General features: G+C 39.9%; 1 protein-coding gene and 1 long non-coding RNA gene across 15 annotated transcripts in view; one reads left to right on the top strand and one right to left on the bottom strand.

The window, feature by feature from the left end:
* LOC131511745 (uncharacterized) overlaps positions 1-12,506 on the top strand; it is a 129,322-nt gene extending 116,816 nt beyond the window's left edge. The window contains exon 4 of the long non-coding RNA XR_009261707.1: positions 12,421-12,506. This is a non-coding gene — a long non-coding RNA (uncharacterized LOC131511745). The remainder of the gene's footprint in view (positions 1-12,420) is intronic.
* Positions 9,686-19,910, bottom strand: part of THRB (thyroid hormone receptor beta) — a 390,903-nt gene continuing 380,678 nt past the window's right edge. For all 14 annotated transcript variants that reach the window (XM_058729739.1, XM_058729736.1, XM_058729734.1 and 11 more), the window contains one exon: positions 9,686-14,599. In XM_058729739.1, the coding sequence (XP_058585722.1) occupies positions 14,358-14,599 (242 nt within the window). In that variant the 3' untranslated portion in view covers positions 9,686-14,357. The remainder of the gene's footprint in view (positions 14,600-19,910) is intronic.

The raw sequence follows: 19,910 nt of genomic DNA, 5'->3' as shown, positions 1-19,910 counted from the left end.
AGGAAAAGATTGCAAACAGGATTTTCTCTCCATCTTCACGGGTCCAGTGAACCATGATGCTGCCCTTTGTGTTCTGACTGCTTTATTTATTTATTTATTTATTTATTTATTTATTATAAATTTTTTAAAATGTTCATTTATTTCTGAGAGAGACAGAGAGTGAGTGTGCGCCTGTGAGTGGGGGAGGGGCAGAGAGAGAGGGAGACACAGAATCTGAAGCAGGTCCCAGGCTCTGAGCTGTCAGCACAGAGCCTGACGTGAGGCTCTAACTCACGAACTGTGAGATCATGTCCTGAGACAAAGTTGGATCTTCAACTGACTGAGCCATCTAGGTGCCCCAGGAATCCCATCATTTATATAGTAAGTCTGCTTTTTTGGGGTCCTCATTAGTTTGCAACAGTTAAAGTATATTAGGTATTGTAAGTATAAAGGCCTTGTTAACATGAATACAAATGAATGAATGAAATTTTGTATTTTGTTTTGAGCTGATCTGGATGATCAAAAATGATTTATGATAAGTTTTAAAATTAACTTTGCAACGAAGCCAAAAATTTAAAAAAAATAATAAAAATTTTGTTTACCTCTGAGAATAAATTTCAGAACCCTCAAGGGATTCTTGGGATCAACTTAAGAATTTATTTTTCTTTCGGGCACCTGGGTGGCTCAGTTGGTTGAGCGTCCAACTTTGGCTCAGATCATGATCTTGTGGTTGACGAGTTCCAGCCCTGTGTGGGGCCCTGTGCTGACAGCTCAGAGCCTGGAGCCTGCTCTGGATTCTGTGTCTCCCTCTCTCTCTGCCCCTCCCCCAACTCATGCTTTGTCTCTCTCTGTCTCAAAAATAAACACTTAAAAAAATTAAAAAAAGGAATTTACTTTGTTTGAATTTCTGGGGCCAGTAGTTTTATTAAAAAAAAATTTTTTTTAATGTTAATCTTTGAGAGAGAGAGACAGAGTGTGAGTGGGGGAGGGGCAGAGAGAGAGGGAGACACAGAATCCCAAGCAGGCTCCAGGCTCTGAGCTGTCAGCACAGAACCAGACGCAGGGCTCAAACTCATGAACGTTGAAATCATGACCTGAGCTGAAGTCGGATGCTTAACCGACTGAGCCACCCAGGAGCCCCTCAGTAGTTTTGCTTTTATGTGCCACGGAACCACATTCTCTAGAGCTGTGGCACTGCCTGCCCCTCCTCCCACCCCATTTTTCCTGTCTGTATGAAACGTATTTGTGCATTTTTTTTTCCAGGGGGAGAGTATAGTCTTATTTCTGGAAGGAAAGGAGCTTGTAGTTGGATGTGAAATGAAAGGGCTCCTAGGGAGGATGAGGCTGATTGAAGTTGAAAGCTTTTTATGACAAGTTGGATGTCATTAATCCTTGTAAATATGTGATTTGTAATCACTATTTTGGAGGAAAAAGTTACACCAGCTCATTTTTAGTCTTGCTGTAATCCATGGTAATTTGGAGTGGTCAGAATCTAATCATGTCCACTTCTGATAGACTTTCAAAATAAGGCATCTTCTTAGCTCTCAAGCCTCACGAGGCCCCCACGTAGAAGGAGCTGGGAACGTACAACACAACCTCAAAATACAAGTCCCCGTTCTGTCATAAGGCACCGGACTGCCCCATAATGTACTTTTTATTCTCCAGATACCTTTCCACAGTGGACAACCAGGACTTTCGCTAACATGAAAGCTGATTAAAAGTGTTTTGAAATGTAGGAGAGGGATTAATTCCTTGCAAAATATTTTTTAAAAGTTCTGTTCTTTTCTAATCTATGAATTGTTGGAGAAGCTTCTCAGACTGTCTCCTGGCTATGGGTTGTGTGTGTGTGTGTGTGTGTGTGTGTGTGTGTGTGTGTGTTTTGGCTACATCATTACTCAAGCCAAGCTGATTAAGACTAATTTTGGTTAAAATAAATTCATGCCTGGGCAGACAACCAATGTGCAGAGTCTCAACCAGAGGCAATTAAAGTGAGATTCATGTTATGATGGAGACTTAATAATAACAGCTGCAGTATTTGACATAATTGTGATGAACCAATGGCAACATAATGTTCCCAGTGTGTCAGACCATCCTAGAATTTATTTGCTATATTTTATCTCACTTTAGAGTTGCTCTTTGATTCTGACACATCATGCTCCCTGGTAATGGTTTCAGATCAGCCTGTCTGATTCATGGCAGCACGGAGAAGGTTTTCTCAGGAGCTAGTAGGATGATAGCTGAAAAAAAACACGGAGAGACAGATGGTAGGCTTTATTTTACTGGCTTATCTACTTTTGTGGAGAAGGATTATACATTAAAAGTAAGCAGCACCAGAAGTCACATCTAACTGAGGTTCATCTCACATATTTCCCTGTGGGGAACTTAAAATACAGCATGAGGGACAGCCTAAAACCAGAGCAGGTAGGGGGAATAGACCCCCGAGGATGTGTTCATGATGTGACGTGGGGCTGAAGTGGCTCTGAGAGGTCATTTGCTTTGACACATCTAGCCTTCTTGCTACCTTGTCGTCAGAGAAGAGTTTAGTCTTTGCTTAAGCACCTTAGGTGATAGGGAACTCTCTATTTCTACTTCTAGACAGTGTAACCGTGGCATAATTCTTCCTTCTTTTGAGCTGATATTGACTTCTGAGTAATTTCATTCATTAATCCTGGCTAGGCTCTTTGGAAATAACAGAGAACAAATTGATTTCCTGTTCTACCTGGCAAGTATCTTGAATCTGAGCTAGAATGACATGTCTTCCACAAGCTAAATGTTCCTTGGATCATTCCCCATATCAAATGATTGGGTCCTGGCTCATAAGCCCTCTGAATTAGAGGAACTTGGAAGAGACAGAAATAGTTGAGTTTAAATTTGCTTAACCCACTTACATGGCACAAACATTTTGAATATTCAATACCAGGCTGATAAAAATAAGAGTCTTGTTAACTTGGTTTTAAAGGATAAAGAAGGAGTAGGGGCAGCAAAAGGCCATCTCCCCCTTCTTGTCACAGGCAGCACAGCCTTAGGTCTGGGGCCCGTCTCTGCAGAACTTGACTAATACTCAGGAGTCTCAGTGGTTCTATCCTGACCTTTTAATTGAAGTTGACCCACCCATTTATCACTCCAGGCCAGGCTTATAAATGCAAACATTTCTAGAAGAGAGGTTTCCAGAACTCTGATGGAGGTTTAGTGATCTGTCAATCTATTGAGACAAGGATTTGCTTGGGGACTTTGGGGTGGGTGTGTGGGTAGACCAATTCAGCCCGAGCCTTTTCTCTCCTTTCTTAACATGTTGGAGTTTCACATTTGATATTACTGATTGGAAAAATGCTTCTGCAACTGGAAGACTGTTTTACCAACCAGGATGGTCTACCTCTTTCTTTTCTTCCCCTCGTCATCTTCAAGCCCTTTTTAAAATTTCATCTTTCTGGTTCTGAGGCGGTAGATTATGTCCCTCACCAGAATTCCATTATCTGATCATAGAAGGCCCATTATCACATAGGGGTGACTCAGAGAAGAGATAATAAAAAGATGATTAAAACCTGTCAGGTTTTATGAGGACCGCAGGTAGAGGGGCTTGAAGTAAGCTCCTCATTTCATGAGGGTTAAAATCATCAGCCTGTCATAGCCGTTCTCCTGTTTTATTTCAGTTTTGCTTCCTCATCTTTTCTACATGGGCACCCAATCAAATGTGCTTGATACGCGTGGGTGATAGGGGTCCTTGGTTATGTGTGACCCCATGTAAGACATACAGTGTTTCCTTTATGTGTGTTTGGAGTTTACATACATAGTATGGTGTTACAGGCCTTGTTTTGTTTCTTAAGTGTTTCGGTATGTAAATCTAGTCCAGTGTTTCTGATGCTGCAGTGATCCCATGATGGGCAGCCCTCCACCCAATATTCTTCTCCTCTTTCCTAGCCTGAACTCAACTCTTTGTAGGATGAGCATGCCTATAGATGTGTGTGAGTTTGGGGGTGTTCCTGGGAATGGAATCCTGGTTGTGTAGAGTCATCAGGTATAGGCAAGATGCTGTGAACCAGTTTGCACCCTAATTAGCAGGAGATGAGGTACTTGTCTCCTTACATTTTTGCTAACACTTGTTCTTTTCTGGCTGCCTAATTTTTGAGTATGAAGTGGTATCACTTTTCCCATTTCTGATTATAAGCGAGGTGGGGCATCTCTTTACGTACCTGTCAGCCATTTGGGCTTCTCCTGTGAATAGTCTGCTTTTTAATTGGATTTCTTGTCCTTTCCTTGTTGGTTTGGAAAGCCTGGCTGTATAGTCCTCATATGAATCCTGTGACATTTCAGACATTGCAAATATGGTAAAAAATTTCCATCTAATATATCTGGGTTTGGTTGCTAATGTTTTAAGATGTTTGCTGTCTTCCTTTAACTACAAGTGAGAGTGAAGTTTGGGTAAGAGAGGGGAGCCTGGCTGGCTTACTTGGAAGAACGTGCAGCTGTTGATCTTGGGTTGTGGGTTCAAGCCCCACATTGGATGTAGAGATTACTAAAAAAAAAAAAAAACAACCAAAAACTAAAAAAAAAAAAAAAAAAAAAGTTGGGTAAGAGAGGCTCTTATTGCCTTCCTGTGGAAAGTTCCACAGGGACCTTCAGTTTACTAATTTATCCCCATGCCTATGTGCAGTCTTAAGTAAATGTGTCTACCAGATGTCAGCTAAAGCCCCCTCCTCAGAGCTAGGTGAAATTGCTTTAAAAAAACTCCTCTCTCAATTTTTTGAAACCAGATAAAGTAAGACTCAGAATTCTATGAATTGTTGAATAATTATATTATCAAGATCCTCTTTGCTTTGGGGCTCTCCTGCTTCATGGCAACACGGTATGTTGAATGTCCCTTTTTATTTGTTTCCACAAGAAATTTGTCTTACTGTACATTTGTCAACTTCAAGTCGATTATCCGGCATTGAGGGAGTGATAGTGGCGGTGTCACATCTTGAAAGTTAAGTGCCTCTGTTACTTTGTTTCCTTGTCCTTTCCCCACACTTCCTCTCCCAACCTCTGTTGCTGTAAATTCTTTTCCTTCTGTTGTGCAGAGCAGTTTGGCTCTCCCCAAACCTACCTGCTTACACCCTGAAATGTTAGCAAAACAAAAATTTCCACCTGCCAGTTAGGTTATAAATAGGTCCTGTAAAGAGAAATTACTCTTCAATACTGTAACACCAACAAGTGGTTTTGCAACAGATAAACCTAATGATAGGTGAGGTAGCCTTTCTTCAACAGGCACAATTTTTTGGCATTAGGGCAGGTGAGCCTTTTGGGGAGGGGAATGGTAAACATTTCCAGAGTGGAGTTGCCATTTCTTTTTCTTCAGGGCCTAAAAGTTTGTCTTAGTAGTGCAGCTTGTAAAAAGAACATGGATCTTGGGACCCTATGTGCTCTGACATTTGCCAACTGTTAAATGTTGGAGAAGTTGCTTATTCACACTGAGCATCCTTTCTCCCATTGTCAGACGAAACTAATACCTACTTTACAGGTTTGTTTGGAGGGTTAGAGGTAATGTAGAGGGACTAATATGATTCCTGGCACAGAGTAGGTGTTCATTACAAAGTGGGCCATAACTGCGCGCTCCAGTGTGACAGTGAAGGAGTCTGGACAACAGCACAAACTGGTACGTCCTTTGGGATGGCTGCTGGGACTCTTGAGTGCCAGGTAACTGAGGAGTGGTGCTTTTGTCAGAGTGCTGGGGAAAATGAAAGTGAATTTTCTAAAATGTTCAATTGGATTCTCACAAGCTTACTTACCAATGAATGATCCTTTGTGGTCTTGGGTTCTTTATCTTATCATATAATTTATTGTTACAAAGATTCTATTTGGCTTTCACTTTAGGTAGTGCTCAAGACATTCTAAAAGCTCTGTTAGGGGCACGTGGGTGGCTCAGTCGGTTGAGTCTCTGACTTCTGCTCAGGTCATGATCTCACGGTCCGTGAGTTCGAGCCCCGCGTCAGGCTCTGTGCTGACCGCTCAGAGCCTGGAGCCTGTGTCGGATTCTGTGTCTCCCTCTCTCTCTGACCCTCCCCCGTTCATGCTCTGTCTCTCTCTCTGTCTCAAAAATAAATAAACGTTAAAAAAAAATTAAAAGCTCTGTTACAGGTTAAACATGCCTACAGGAAAAATCATAAAATCCTTAGAATTCAGAGATATCTGAATATCTGTAACAAATAAGATTGCAGTATCCTTCTAGGACTCAGGGTAAAACTGATGAGTAAACTTTCTTCTTTCTTTCTTTCTTTCTTTCTTGCTTTCTTGCTTTCTTGCTTTCTTGCTTTCTTTCTTCCCTCCTTCTTTTCTTTCTTCCTTCCTTCCTTTTTTAAATATTTATTTTGAGAGAGAGAGAGAGAGAGAGAGAGAGAGCACTCAAGTGGGGGAAGGGCAGAGAGAGAGAGAGAGAGAGAGAGAGAGAGAGAGAGCGGGAGGGAGAATCCCAAGCAGGCTCCACGCTCAGTGCTTAACCTGCTGTGGGGCTCAGTTTCACACCTGAGAGATCATGACTTGAGCTGATATCAAGAGTTGGATGCTTAACCAACTGAGCCACCCAGGTGCCCTGAGGAGTGTTTTTCAAATCTCCATGTCCTTTGGGATTTGTGGGCATAAGAATATTCAAATTTGCTAAACTTGAAGGTTTATTCTATATGCATTTGCCTCCCTCATTGCTATTAGTGTTATATGCAAGAAAGTTAAAAGAAAATAGAGGATATTATCAGTCTGTCTTGAAACTGAAGAAGAGTATTCATTGCAACTTCATCTGAGTGACGTTCTATATGAAAAAAATTAAAAATTCCATTGGCTTCTATAAAATTTTCAGCTAGATATTTATTTTAAAAGTTTATTTATTTTGATAGAAAGTGTGTGTACTTGTGCGCATCTGCGAGCAGGGGAGGGACAGAAGGAGAGGGAGAGAGAGAATTCCAAGCAGGCTCCATGCTCAGCACAGAGTCTGATGTGGGGCTCAATTGCACAACCGTGAGATCATGATCTGAGCTGAAATCAAGAGTTGGTTGCTGAACTGACTGAGCTCTCCGGGTGTCCCTCAGCTAGATATTTATACAGAAGAAAATTTGCCCTTGAAATGAGCCACCTGTAAAACAAACAAAAAACAAAAAAACCAACAACAACTGATAGAGTGTAATGAGAAGAGCAGTCTCTACACGTTTTTCAACCTCTGTAAGAAAATAGAGCCAAGTAGACAATTTATGTGCCAGTTTGTATTAAATTAAAAGCCTCTATACACACAAGTTCATGATATAGTGAAATACAGCTTCAATTTGTTGGTTGAGCTTCATGATTTTCTTTGGAACTTGAAAGGCTATGCTGTTTCTCCAGATAATCAGAACTCATTGGCTGGAGGCACCCGTGTCAGATCACTGACGATCCTCTAAGCTCCATTTATCTTTCCAGGGCCAGGATGACTTCTTCTACCCCATTCACCACCTGGTCTACCACCCTGGGCTCTGCCCAGCTGTTGGAGCGGACACTACTTTTCCCCACTTGGGGGATTGCTTTTGCTCCTCCAGCATGAGAGACCACAGGACCTGCTCTGTGGCCAGGCATATACAGTGCAGAAGGAGAGGGGTGTCAGTGCCAATTTTGATAATGGGAGATGAGTACCAGTAGATCATTTCTTATTTCCCCACTCTCAGATGAACTGTCCTGAGATCCCGTAGTTCATCTGCCCCCTTAGAAACTAGTCTTGCGTGACTGAGTATTCTGTTGTGCTTGGTGTGGCCAGCGCAGCAATGTGCCCGTGTATTTACTCTCTTCCCTACCCTGCCTCATGCTTTTTCTTCTCCACTCTTGTTTCCTGGGGGGCTACGATCTCTAATAGAACTGTAGCACATAAACTCTGCTTTCTGGGGAACTAGCTAACACAGCTTTCTTAATATAAAATACAGGCAATGCCATTTTACCAACAGACTTCACTTACTCATCTGTATATGGTGTAAATGGATTCTGCCCTTCAAGACTAAGAACATTTTTTGTTAGGTAGCCCATGTATTTTCAGAGATACACACTCAAAGGATATCTGTAACACTTGACATTTCAGTAGTTTTACTGACTTTTGCTTTGGTTCGAATAACATTTAATGAGTCAGATCTTGTGTACATGAACCCAATGACAATTCCACTTATTTACAAAGCTATCATGCCCCAAGAAGCTAAATATGAAACCAGAATGATCTGTCATCTTGAGGTAGGGAAGCAAACTAACGTCGTACTCTGTCTTCTCTTCTTTCTGGATTATTAGAATGCTCCAGGTTTTTGACATGACACCAGCTCCATAGCCCAAATCAAACTATTAGATATCACATTAATATCACTATTAGATATCACATTAGCTTTGCCTGTGTAAAGGGGTTAAGAGCTGAACCTAGCTGGAATATATATGTAAAGAACTCCCCAAAAGAAAAGGAATAAAGTAATTTTTGGGGGGAGGGAAATGTGTTCACTAGGGTGGAGTTGAAAGGTACATAATGTAGAAAAGAGAGAAATATAAGAGGTATACAGTCATTTGAATAGAGCTGGTGGGACTCAGGAAATGGTACTCTGAACTGATCTAGCCCAGGGAAATAATAAATGCTTGCTCCATCTTACCTGGACTGGCCTCCTTCATGAGCCAGCTAGGATATAATCAGACACTTTGTTTGGAAACTATTTATTTGGTTTATGTCCTGGCCAAATTGTGCTGAGCTTCCTCTGTGTTAAGGAGACTCCATTGTCCTACTGAAAATGGATGTACTTTAAGTCTTAACTATTGCTGTGAACATTTTGCTGCTTTTGCTTCCTTGCTGTTCCTTCCCACTTTTTATAGTAGCAAGACAGAATTTTCTTTGAGGCATCATCCTTGACCCAGCTGTCAGTCCATAGTGTAGACAGGACTGATTATCTTTTCCCCCACCCACTTCCAGGATTTTAGAGGACAAAGCTAATTAGCATGTATGTCCTCCTCAGCACAGTGATTGGCTCAGGAATGGCATTTGATTGGATTTGGGACAATGAGGGTCAGGCTCAGGATTTTTACTGGAACTGCTAGGGAAAAGAAACACTATTTCTGTTGGTTTGAAGATTTATGGCTAATCTTGGAGGTAATGCAGGCCACCATAAGATAAAAGGCTGTGTGAGCAGGAAATCTACATGGACGATATTTCTATAGAGGAAAATCTACACAGAGATATGAAAAGGGGTATCTCCTGACAATACTGATTGAGCACTCAGATCCAGCCATGCCTGAAGCCTGAAGTTTTCAGATACAGTAAATAAATTCCATTTATGCTTCAGCCAGTTTGATTTAGCTTTTTGTTACGCATCATAGAAATAGTCCTAATTAACATGTGTTCAGAGTAATGGGGATAGAGACCTATGTTGATAGCTGAGATTAGTATAATTCCATTAATAATATTTTGGAACATTTTGAGGTAAGATGAATATAGTCCTTGAGCTGCAAAAATTTATTTCTTCCCTCCTTACAGCATCTTTGTGGCCCCTTCAGAAAAGGCACTCCCCCATCTTCTCCCTCCTACCTCCATGCCCTCCTCCCAAGGAAATCTGTTTTTTTCTAGTAGGTGTTTATGAAATAAATGCCCTCATATCCCTGTTTTCTTCCCTTTGGAAGCAGCTGAGGTGAGAAGAGCTGGCAACCCTGTGTCTATTTAGAAAATAATATTTAAAGAAAGAGACAGGCACGTATATCGTTGTAAGCTTTTTCTTTTTTTCTTTTTTAGAATTGAAGCTTATGAGTTTATCTATGCCCACTATATTCATAATTACAATTTAATATCTGCATACAAAAGCTATGTAAAAATTCATTTTTCCCAAATATACAAATTTTCTTTTTGGATAGTTTAAAACATTTTGATCACAGATTTTAACAGAGTTTTAGGCTGAAAAAAATATTACCAACCTAGCAATATCACTTAACACTGTTTGCAAAACACATTATCTTCCAATGACTGTAAATCTTTTCCTATTCTGTAGCATTTTTCTGATTCTCAGGGCATGAAAACATTATGGGGGGGGCAGGAAACGTGTTTTCTCTGGAGAAAGCATAGAGGAATAACTTGGCCGTGTAACCAAATGAAAAATGCCAAGTTAATTAGGAAGAACCAAAATAAAGGAGTAATGTCAGTTCATTTATGCCCTTACATCTTTTATATCAATAATACCTGTGTAATTAAATAAAGTGTCTTTTGTCTTACGTTGTGCTCCGTAATTTACATGAGTATTGTCTGCATCCTGAGGAGGACAGATTTATATTTGATTGTCTTGTGCATAAGGTGGGTCAGCTTTAACTGTGCAACAGAAAGCCACAAACAGCGTTTTACCTGCACGATATTGCTCTTGAAGGCGGCATTAATTAATGTGGAAACACACTAGAAATGCACACTTTTTGCGTTTGCAAACATTTATACAGCACAGTAAAAATTCCGTGATAAGGCCAAACCTTTTTTCCCCCTAGTCTGGTTTTTTTTTTGTGTGTGTGTGTTTTTAATGTTTTTTTTTTTTTTTTTTTTTTTTTTTTTAAAGATTAAAGTAAAATGTTTCAATTGTAAAAAATACACACCGGGCAAATCCTTACCTGGATAATAAATATCTACATCACAGTACAATAAAATTTCTTCTCTATAAAATTTAAATATGGATTATAGTCTATCACTATCAAAAGAAACACTATGCTAATATTTCCATATTATTAAAATAACAGGAAAAATTACAAGCTTATTTTAGAACCTGATGCCGTAGCTGTTGGAAAGGGCAAAGAGATTCAAATGTCTGTAAGCACTCTCCTTCTGGAGAATAACTGCGGCTTGGTTATTCACTTAAATTCCGTTTGTGAAAAAGGTTTAGCCTTACAAACGCTGGCTACATTTCAAAAACCATAAGACCGATTTCATAATTTATGACTCATGCATCAGAAGGTCAATATGACACGAATAGGTTAGAGTTCCATAGAAGAAAAGTGTATCACTGACAATGACATGCTTTGAGGGTGCTCAGCAGTTCCATGGAGGCTGAGTCTGTTGGGGGCTTAGTGTGGTGGAGGGGCCAAGACTTAGGCACCTGTCCACAGAAGAGCAATTGAGAATGGCGTTGCTGGAGCAGAGCCGAGCCTGGCGGTCCACTCCGATGACTGACGACTGCACTGCCAACGGAAGAGGTGTCGTGTAGGGCAGGGGTGAAGGGGGGTATCACTGGGCTGAGGCATCAACACGGCAAGCACGTCATTGAGGACCGAGGCTCATTTGACTAGAAAAAGCTCTGAGGCAGCACGTAGTGTGTTCAGCAGAATCATAAAGAAGAAAAGATCTTATTTTTTTTTTCACTATTTCTGGAAATACTGCACATCTAAATTGAAGAGTAAAGTACACTTGAGGATTACAAACACACACACACGACCACCCACCCACACACACACCCCACACCACTCATCCCCCCGAAATTAAATGATTCATAAATAAGAATCCCAGTTATACAGATGTGTTCTCCTTCACTGGGATGTCTCCCCTCCGTGAGGGGTTTCAATCAGGTTCACACTTGATTTGAAAGCCCGGACAATATAAGAAAAATGTTTAAAAAAAAATCCAGAGTAAATCCCTCCTGATTGAGTTTTATGAGATGGAGTCTTGAGATGCACTAAGTACCTCAACCAGTTACAGAAGAAATGAATCATTTTGACCCCAGGGTCATGATCCTTAGAGTCCTTACAGCCTTTCCCTTCAAACTGAAGTACTTTAAGGAGCGTCCTGCTCAACACAAAGTATTCAGTCTTCAACAAGAGTTTCAGATCAGTAGTTTGCCTTTTTAAGGCAATCATTTTAGGAACTGAGGATCAAACATAAATTTACTTGGAGCTAGCTGGATTACTGTAGATACACTGTCCCATTTGGCCAATGCCCAGCCATGGTTAATCCCCAAAGCATTCAGATTTAGCCTTAGATCTGGCTCTGTACTTGTATTTGAGTCTGGGTGTATCTCATATACTTCAGAATCTCTGTCAAACAAATTGAGGAAGCTGTCCCCAGAGGGCTTGATGCCCAAGGGGTCTGTGAACCCTCCAGTACCCTTCCTATTTGCCTTCCTCCCATTCCCTTCTGAGAGAAAACTTGCCCCTCACCACAGAGCTTCTCAGAGTTACCCTGGAGCATAGAAGGTGATTCAGCAGTGTTTCAAAGAGTACTTCTCCAAGGAGAGTCAACAGAGGGAGCTGAATTGCTAACAAAGCAAGGGCTTCGGGAGACTGGCTAGCGACTGGCTTAGAGAAAAAACAAAACAAAACAAAACAAAACAAAACAGTCTGTAGATAAAGACAAACTTTATCCTCCCCTACTTCCTTTCTTTGCTTAGCTAGTTCCATAGTGATAGTCTTGTTTCCTCTTCCTGGGATGCCAGTAGCTTTCACACGTTAAACATATATTTTTCCTTCCAGATTATTCCCAGTCACACTAAGGTTTTTCAGTGCTGCTCCTCTCCTTTTTCCAAGGCCATCCGGCTTTTCTCTACATACTTGATGAGTAGTATGTCAAATTTGTATTTTGACTCAATACCAAATATGCATTCCCTAACTGTTAAAGGGCCGTAATTTCTAATAAAGCTAAAAATTTGAATTATGAAAGAAACCATCAAAAAGGAATAGATTTTCCCCCCCAGAAATCAGTACACTAGTAAGGATGGGAAGGATTTTAAAGTTCATGACTTTCTCTCAGCTGAGAAAACCAAGACCCAAGGTTACAAAACCACCAGTTTGACAGAGCACAAACTAGAACTCAGGTGTCCTGACTTCTGGGCAAGTTAAAAAAGAATTAGTCCACTTGGTTTTCACAGTGACTTGCATTCCTTTGTTTTTTTAGGTAAATCTCACTGATATGGCTTATTTTCCCCAATATTTCCAGGATAAGGCAGTTCAAGGCAGGTGAAGGAATAGTTTGTGTCTACTATGCCAGTGAAGAACAAGATACATTCAGTTGCCTGGGTACATTCTTTGCCCATTTTTTGAAGTTGAAATGATCAGGGATCACCATGGGTTTTCTGGGCACAACCTACTCCAGCATTTGTCATCAGGGAGGAGGGCTAGGTAGGGAAGGTGAGTGAGGTTCGTGTATGTGGGCTGCAGGTATTTTCTGTGAGATATCTGTCAGGGCAATGCTGTAAGAGAGGCAGAGTGGGTCGGTCTCCAGACCAGGCTTTGATCAGTGATAGTCAAGCCTGAGAGAGGGAAAAGGGCCTTGGAAACATTTGTGTGTAGAGCAAAGAGCTTGAGGATCTAAGACCAAAAGGAACCATCAGTACATGAAGAGACTCTCAGAACACTGCACTTCCTTCAACTCAGAATGTACGACACTAATCTTGCCTCAGAATTCCTCCAGAACAAGGCTCAAAATTCAGCTTGTTATCTCTCCTTGATTAGAAGATTTAATCCGTAGGGAAATCTGTTGTCAGCTCAGCAAAGATGCAATCAGGATTAAATAACTTCAGGAGTTTGGGAGATGACAGATCAGATGTCATTGAAAAGTGACAACACTCTGTAAATAGGTTTGATTTCTGTGGAAATTTTCTCTGAGCCTTAACTGTAAAGAAGCCTTCCTTACTATGAGGTAAGACTATGTGAATTTTTGGAAACTGTTGAGTCACTGACATTAGTTAAGTAAAGTTTTCTAATTTCTTTGGGCTCACTGAGGAAAATTGTTTCCCTTGTTGGCCTCAGTCAGTCAAATACCTGCATATCTTTGAGTCACACCCTTGTATAACTTGAATTAAATCATAGGATTATAAAAATTATAGTGAAAGGACAGCTGATTTTTCAGGAACAAATATTCCTATACATTCCAGGTTATGCTGCCAGGAGAGAATGAAGGGTGAGGAAAACAGCGTGCTCTTGAATAGATAAAAATAAGTTCAGATCTTTCCCTAGAAAGCTGAAAGCCACATCTAACCAAAGTTGGTCTGTGCCGTGCTAATTTGAGCCCTGCAAAACTCAGGGCTGGATCAAGATGACCATATTATCTTGGTTTTAAGGCTTCATTAGTCTTCTGCCACGCCATTTTGCTTGCTTGAGTCTCTGACCAGGGACAGATGGGAGCTGGTGATGGCTTGGTGCTGGTGAATTAATGATTGTCCCCACCCCACCTCCACAACTGTAAAACCTTCAAAGCATTCACATCAAAGGACTGGAGAACAAAATGCAATAGTTACAAGTACCCGCATTCAAGGGGCAATTTCATCCATGTCTATGCTAAGGACTACCTCCCTTTACCCCCAGTCTCTCCCAACACAAAGAAACAAAGGAACAAACAAAAAAGAGCTAGGCAATGGAATGAAATGACACCCAGTAGTGCTGTAGGAATTATGAGAATGAAGTCAGTCAGTCTAATCCTCGAACACTTCCAAGAACAATGGGGGAAAGAGTTCCGTGGGGCATTCCACCTTCATGTGCAGGAAGCGGCTGGCATGGCAGGCTCCAATCATCCTCAGGTCTGTCACCTTCATCAGGAGCTTTGGCCAAAAGTGTGTCACATGATGTTTTCGGTAATTGATATAGTGTTCAAAGGCCAGCAGGAAACTATCTTGGTATTTTTCTATTCTTTCAACACAGGCGAGCCCTGGGCGGTCTGAGGGGAAGCAAGAAGATGGATGTTAATTCAGAAATGGAAAGGAGAAGGTTTGCTTTGTCCATTTCAAGCCCTTTAGTGTGAAGTGGACAGATCTGGGGACCTATCAACTCCTAGGAATGAGCATGGATATAACATGAACTCTGGGGCATTAAGAACCAATGGTACCAGGGAAGTGTCACAATTTACATAAAAGGAGTCGATGCTTTGTTCAGATAAATATCTCTGGGTTAGCCACATCACCTCCTTGGTTGGAAATGGCTATGCCTCCCTCATAGGAGAAGCCTCACCTACAGAGTTGAAATATTGTGCATAATAAGGGAAAAATTTTGAGTTTCCACTGACTTCCTGGCAGAGAGGGGAAGACAAGCATGGACATGCAGAGAAGGGGAGATGTGAGAAGAGATTGGAAACATTGCAGGAGGCCTGAATGCCAAAGGAAGAGTGTCAGATAATAAATTCTCATGAAGACAAAGAAGTACAATCTCCAATTTTAGTTGTTTACCTCCTGTAATGAAACACTCCTTCCCTTCTCTAATACAGTTAATAAAACTGCTACCTGTAGCAGCCTTGTGTTGGGGTGTTTTGGGGAATTAAATGAAAAGAAAAGAAGCTAGCATTGCCCCGTGCGGAGTAAGGAAGAATTACATTGGGAAGTTGGAGCTAGAGGAGACCATGACCATGTAATGACCAAGAAATCTTCCCAAGTCTTGGGAGGACTGCTGGCCTTCCATAATATGTGGGGAAGGGACTCAAGGCAATTTCACACAAAAGATAAAGGGATGTCATGAGAAGGCTAGATGACTGGGGAACATCCAGGCTACAAACACCTAGGTTACAAAAGTGGGTACAGAGGGAATGTACCTTAACATACTAAAGGCCATGTATGACAAGCCCACAGCTAACATCATATTCAACAGTGAAAGCCTTAAAGCTTTTCCTCTAAGATCAGGAACAAGCAAGGATTCCCACCCTCACCTCTATATTCCACATGGTATTGGAAGTTCTAGTCAGAACAAGTAAGCAAGAAAAAGAGATAAAAGGCATCCAAACTGGAAAGGAAAAAGTAAAACTGTCGCTATTTGCAGATGACATGATATTATATAGAGAAAACCAAGACTTCACCAAAAAACTGTTAGAATTATAAATAAATTCAGTAGAGTTGCAGGATACAAGATCAATATACAAAAATCTGTTTTCTTTCTATAAGCTAATAATGAATTATCAGGAAGAGAAATGAAGGAACACAATCCCATTTACAATAGCGTCAAAAAGAATGAAATACATAGCAATAAAATTAACCAGGGAAGTAAAATACCTATACTGTGAATACTGTAAGACATTGATAAAAGAAATGGAAGGAGACACAAATAAATGGAAAGATATTCTGTATGCATGGATTGGAATAATTAATATTGTTAAAATGTCCATACTACCCAAAGCTGTCTATAGATTCAGTGCAATCCCTATCAAAATTTCAATGACATTTTTCAATTCCTATTTCACAGAAATAGGACAAACAATCCTAAAATTTGTATGGAGACACAAAAGACCCAGAAAAACCAAAGCATTGTTGAGAAAAAAGAACAAAGCTGGAGGCATCATGCTGTCTGATTTCAAACTATATTACAAAGCTATAGTAATCAAACCAGTATGGTACTGGTATAAAAACAGACACAAAGTTCAATGGAATGGAATAGATAGCCCAGAAATACACTCCTTAATATATGGCCAATTAATTTATGACAAAGGAACCAAGAATACACAATGAAGAAAGCATAGTCTCTTTAGTAAATGAGTAAGAAGTAAGTAAGAAGAGTAGATAGCCATAAGCAAAAGAATGAAACTAGACTCCTATCTTACACCGTATACAAAAATTAACTCAAAACAGAATAAAGACTTGAATGTAAGACCTAAAATGATAAAATTCCTGGAGGAAAACATAGATGGTAAGCTGCTTTACATTAGTCTTGGTGATGATTTTTTTGGATCTGACTCCAACAGTAAAGGCAACAAAAGCAAAAATAAAGTGGGACTACATCAAATGAAAAACCTGCAGAGCAAAGGAAACCATCAACAAAATGAAAAGGAACCTATGGAATGGGAGAAAGTATTTTCAAACCATATATATGATAAGGGGTTAATATCCAAAATATAAAAAGAACCCCTACAACTCAATAGCAAAAAACCCCCACAATTGATTAAAAACTGGGCAGAGGATCTGAAGAGACATTTTTCTGAAGAAGACATACAGATGGCCAACAGGCAAATCTAAAGTTGTTCAAGATCACTAATCATCAGGGAAATGCAAATCAAAATTGCAATGAGATATCACTTCACACCTGTTAGAATAGCCATTTATCAAAAAGATGAGAGATAACAAATGTGCACTATTGCTAGGAAAGCAAATTGGTGCAGCCAGTCTGGACAACAGTATGGAGTTTCCTCAAAAAAAAAAAAAATTAAAAATAGAATTACCATATGATCCAGTAATTCCACTACTGGGTATTTATCCAAAGAAAACAAAGCACGAACTTGGAAAGATATATGTACCTCATGTTCATTGTAGCATTATTTACAATAGCCAAGATATGGAAAGAACCTAAGTGTCCATTGGTGGAAAAATGGATATAAAAGATGTGATATAGATATAGATATAGATATATAGATATAGGTATAGACATAGATATAGATATAGCTATATCTATATCTATCTATCTATCTATCTATCTATCTATATCTCACATCTAATGGAATACTATTCAGCCATAAAAAATGAATGAAATCTTGCCATTTGCAACAACATTGATGGACCCTGAGGACATTATGCTAAGGGAAGTAAGTTAGAGAAAGACAAATACTGTATCATCTTATATGTGAAGTCTAAAAACAAACAAACAAACAAACAAAACCAAGCTCGTAGAAACAGCACAGATTGGAGGTTGCCAGAGGGTGTGGGCTGGGCTGGGCTTAATGGGTGAAGGGAGTCTAAACGTACAAACTTCTAGTTATAAGTCATGGAAGTGTAATGTACAGTATGATGACTATAGTTAATGATACTCTATTGCATACTTAAAAGTTGCTTAGAGAGTAGATCTTAAAAGTCCTAATCACAGGAGAGGGGTGCCTGAATAGTTCAGTCAGTTGAGTGTCCAACTATTAACTTTGGCTCAGGTCATGATCTCACAGTTCATGGGATCGAGCCCCATGTTGGGCCCTGTGCTGTTGGTATGGAGCCTACTTGCTATTCTTTCTCTTCCTCTATCTCTGCCCCTTTCCTGCTCACACACACTCCCTCTCTCTCAAAATAAATAAATAATCTTAAAAAAACTATTAAAAAAAAGCCTTCCACAGTAGAAAAAATTTTGTAACCATACATGGGGACAGATGTTATCCAGACTTACTGTGATCATTTGGCAATGTATACAAAGATCAAATCATTCTGTTGTACATCTGAAACTAGTACAATGTTGTATGTCAATTATAACTCAATAAAAAATGTTAAAAAATAATTTATAAACCAGGATGGATTCCTCATATAGCTCCAGGGAGCCCTACCGCCCTGCTGCCCAGTTCTTTCCAGTTTTCTCTTTGTGGCTCTGATCGAGTAAGTTCACAGTTTAAGTGTCCAGTTATTGAAGTATTTGTATTAGTAAAAATCAAAACAGGATTCTGCTTAATCTGAAAGGAAGGCTCAGCACTAGTGTCTCAATCCACTTCTGTGTTTAAACAAAATACATGGGCTTTTGGAATCCCCTATTTGGCTTGAAATGCAATCTGTGCATTTTTATTTTGTATCTTTTGTATTTGACGATGCTGCTTTGTGGATCTCCTCAATCTCTCTCTCTCTCTCTCTCTCACCCCTGTCTTCTCTCTTTCTTTGAGTATGCCAGAAGAATTCTCCACAGGATCCTTTACCTTTTGATCCAAGTAGAAAAGCAACATAATACTGCTCTGGATGTACTCCTTCAAAGGGAAAAAAATAACCCGGGTTTTGTGGCCTTAAAATTCTGTCCTTTGATAAGAGATAAAGATAAGGTGGTCATGTAATTGACACAGAGAAAATGAATGGACATTTTGATCATGTTCAAGTGGTATTAAGCATGTTTTTGAAGGAATATTTTAAAGGTCAAAGAGTGTCTTTAACTCTTTAAGACAGAATTTCTCAAAGCTGTGTCCTTGGGATCATGTCCATTTTAGCTCTCCGCTCATCACTGGAGGACCAAAGAACTTAGTGGTAGCAGCTCCTGGAGAAGGCTTTGTGGAAAAGCCCTAAGATACTGTGTCATTGTAATGCCAGACAAAACAATGGGGCTTAGAAGACAATACTGAGGACGGCTGGAGCCGTGGAGCACAGATATGTAGCTATCATTTGCCAACTGGAAAGTGTCTTGTAATATTTTTCTGGTGTTGGCAGTATTAATGAAAAGTTCCCAGGCCATTAGGGTGGAGAAGATTTTTAAAAGGTTTTTAAGTATGTCACGTGGCTCTCCAGCAGTGACAGCATCATCAGAATCAGAGGATGGGGAAGAATCGCCCAGTTAAGTGTTTGACAGGGTTTGGTATCACAATTTTTGCCTTCTCAAATACTCCCTTTATTTACTTTACTGAGATTATTTGTTTAACAATCTGTTAAAATTAACTCATTACAGGGGAAACATATTATTCAGTAAATAAAAATCCATTTGCCGTACTTAGAAGATAGCCGTAAAAACAGAGTGTGTGACAGAAACCTTTATTAAACTTATTTATTAATTATTTTTGTAATGTTTATTTATTTTTGAGAGAGACAGAGCATGAGCAGGGGAGGGGCAGAGAGAGAGGGAGACACAGAATCCGAAGCAGGCTCTAGGTTTTGAGCTGTCAGTGGAGGTGCCCCACCTTTATTAAACTTTAGCTAAAGATTCTTGCCGAAGACTGAGATCCGCTCTGTTATACAGGGAGGTCAGTAAGTGTTAGGCATTCGGGATAGACTGGCACCAAAATGAATCTCTCTCCTTGCTTTATTTAGAAGGAGATATAACTAGAAAGAAAACTGTAAAAGAAATAGCTTTCTCACTATGTGGCTCAATGTTATTTAAAATTCTTTGTACCACTACAATTTCACTAACAATTACCTTGAATCCCTCTCCAGAATATAATTCCCACTTATTTAGTTCAATTTCCTTATTTTAAGGGACACTGAAACCCAAAGGAAAGGGGTTACCCATTTTCTTTCTTTAAAAAAATTTTTTTTGTTGATTTATTTTGAGAGAGAGAGGGAGAGAGAGAGAGAGAGAGGGAGCATCTGCGAGCAAGTGGGGGAGGGAAA

Source organism: Neofelis nebulosa, chromosome 5 (assembly GCF_028018385.1).
Source record: "Neofelis nebulosa isolate mNeoNeb1 chromosome 5, mNeoNeb1.pri, whole genome shotgun sequence".
NCBI classification, from domain to species: Eukaryota; Metazoa; Chordata; class Mammalia; order Carnivora; family Felidae; genus Neofelis; species Neofelis nebulosa.
This window is presented reverse-complemented; position numbering and strand designations above follow the sequence as displayed.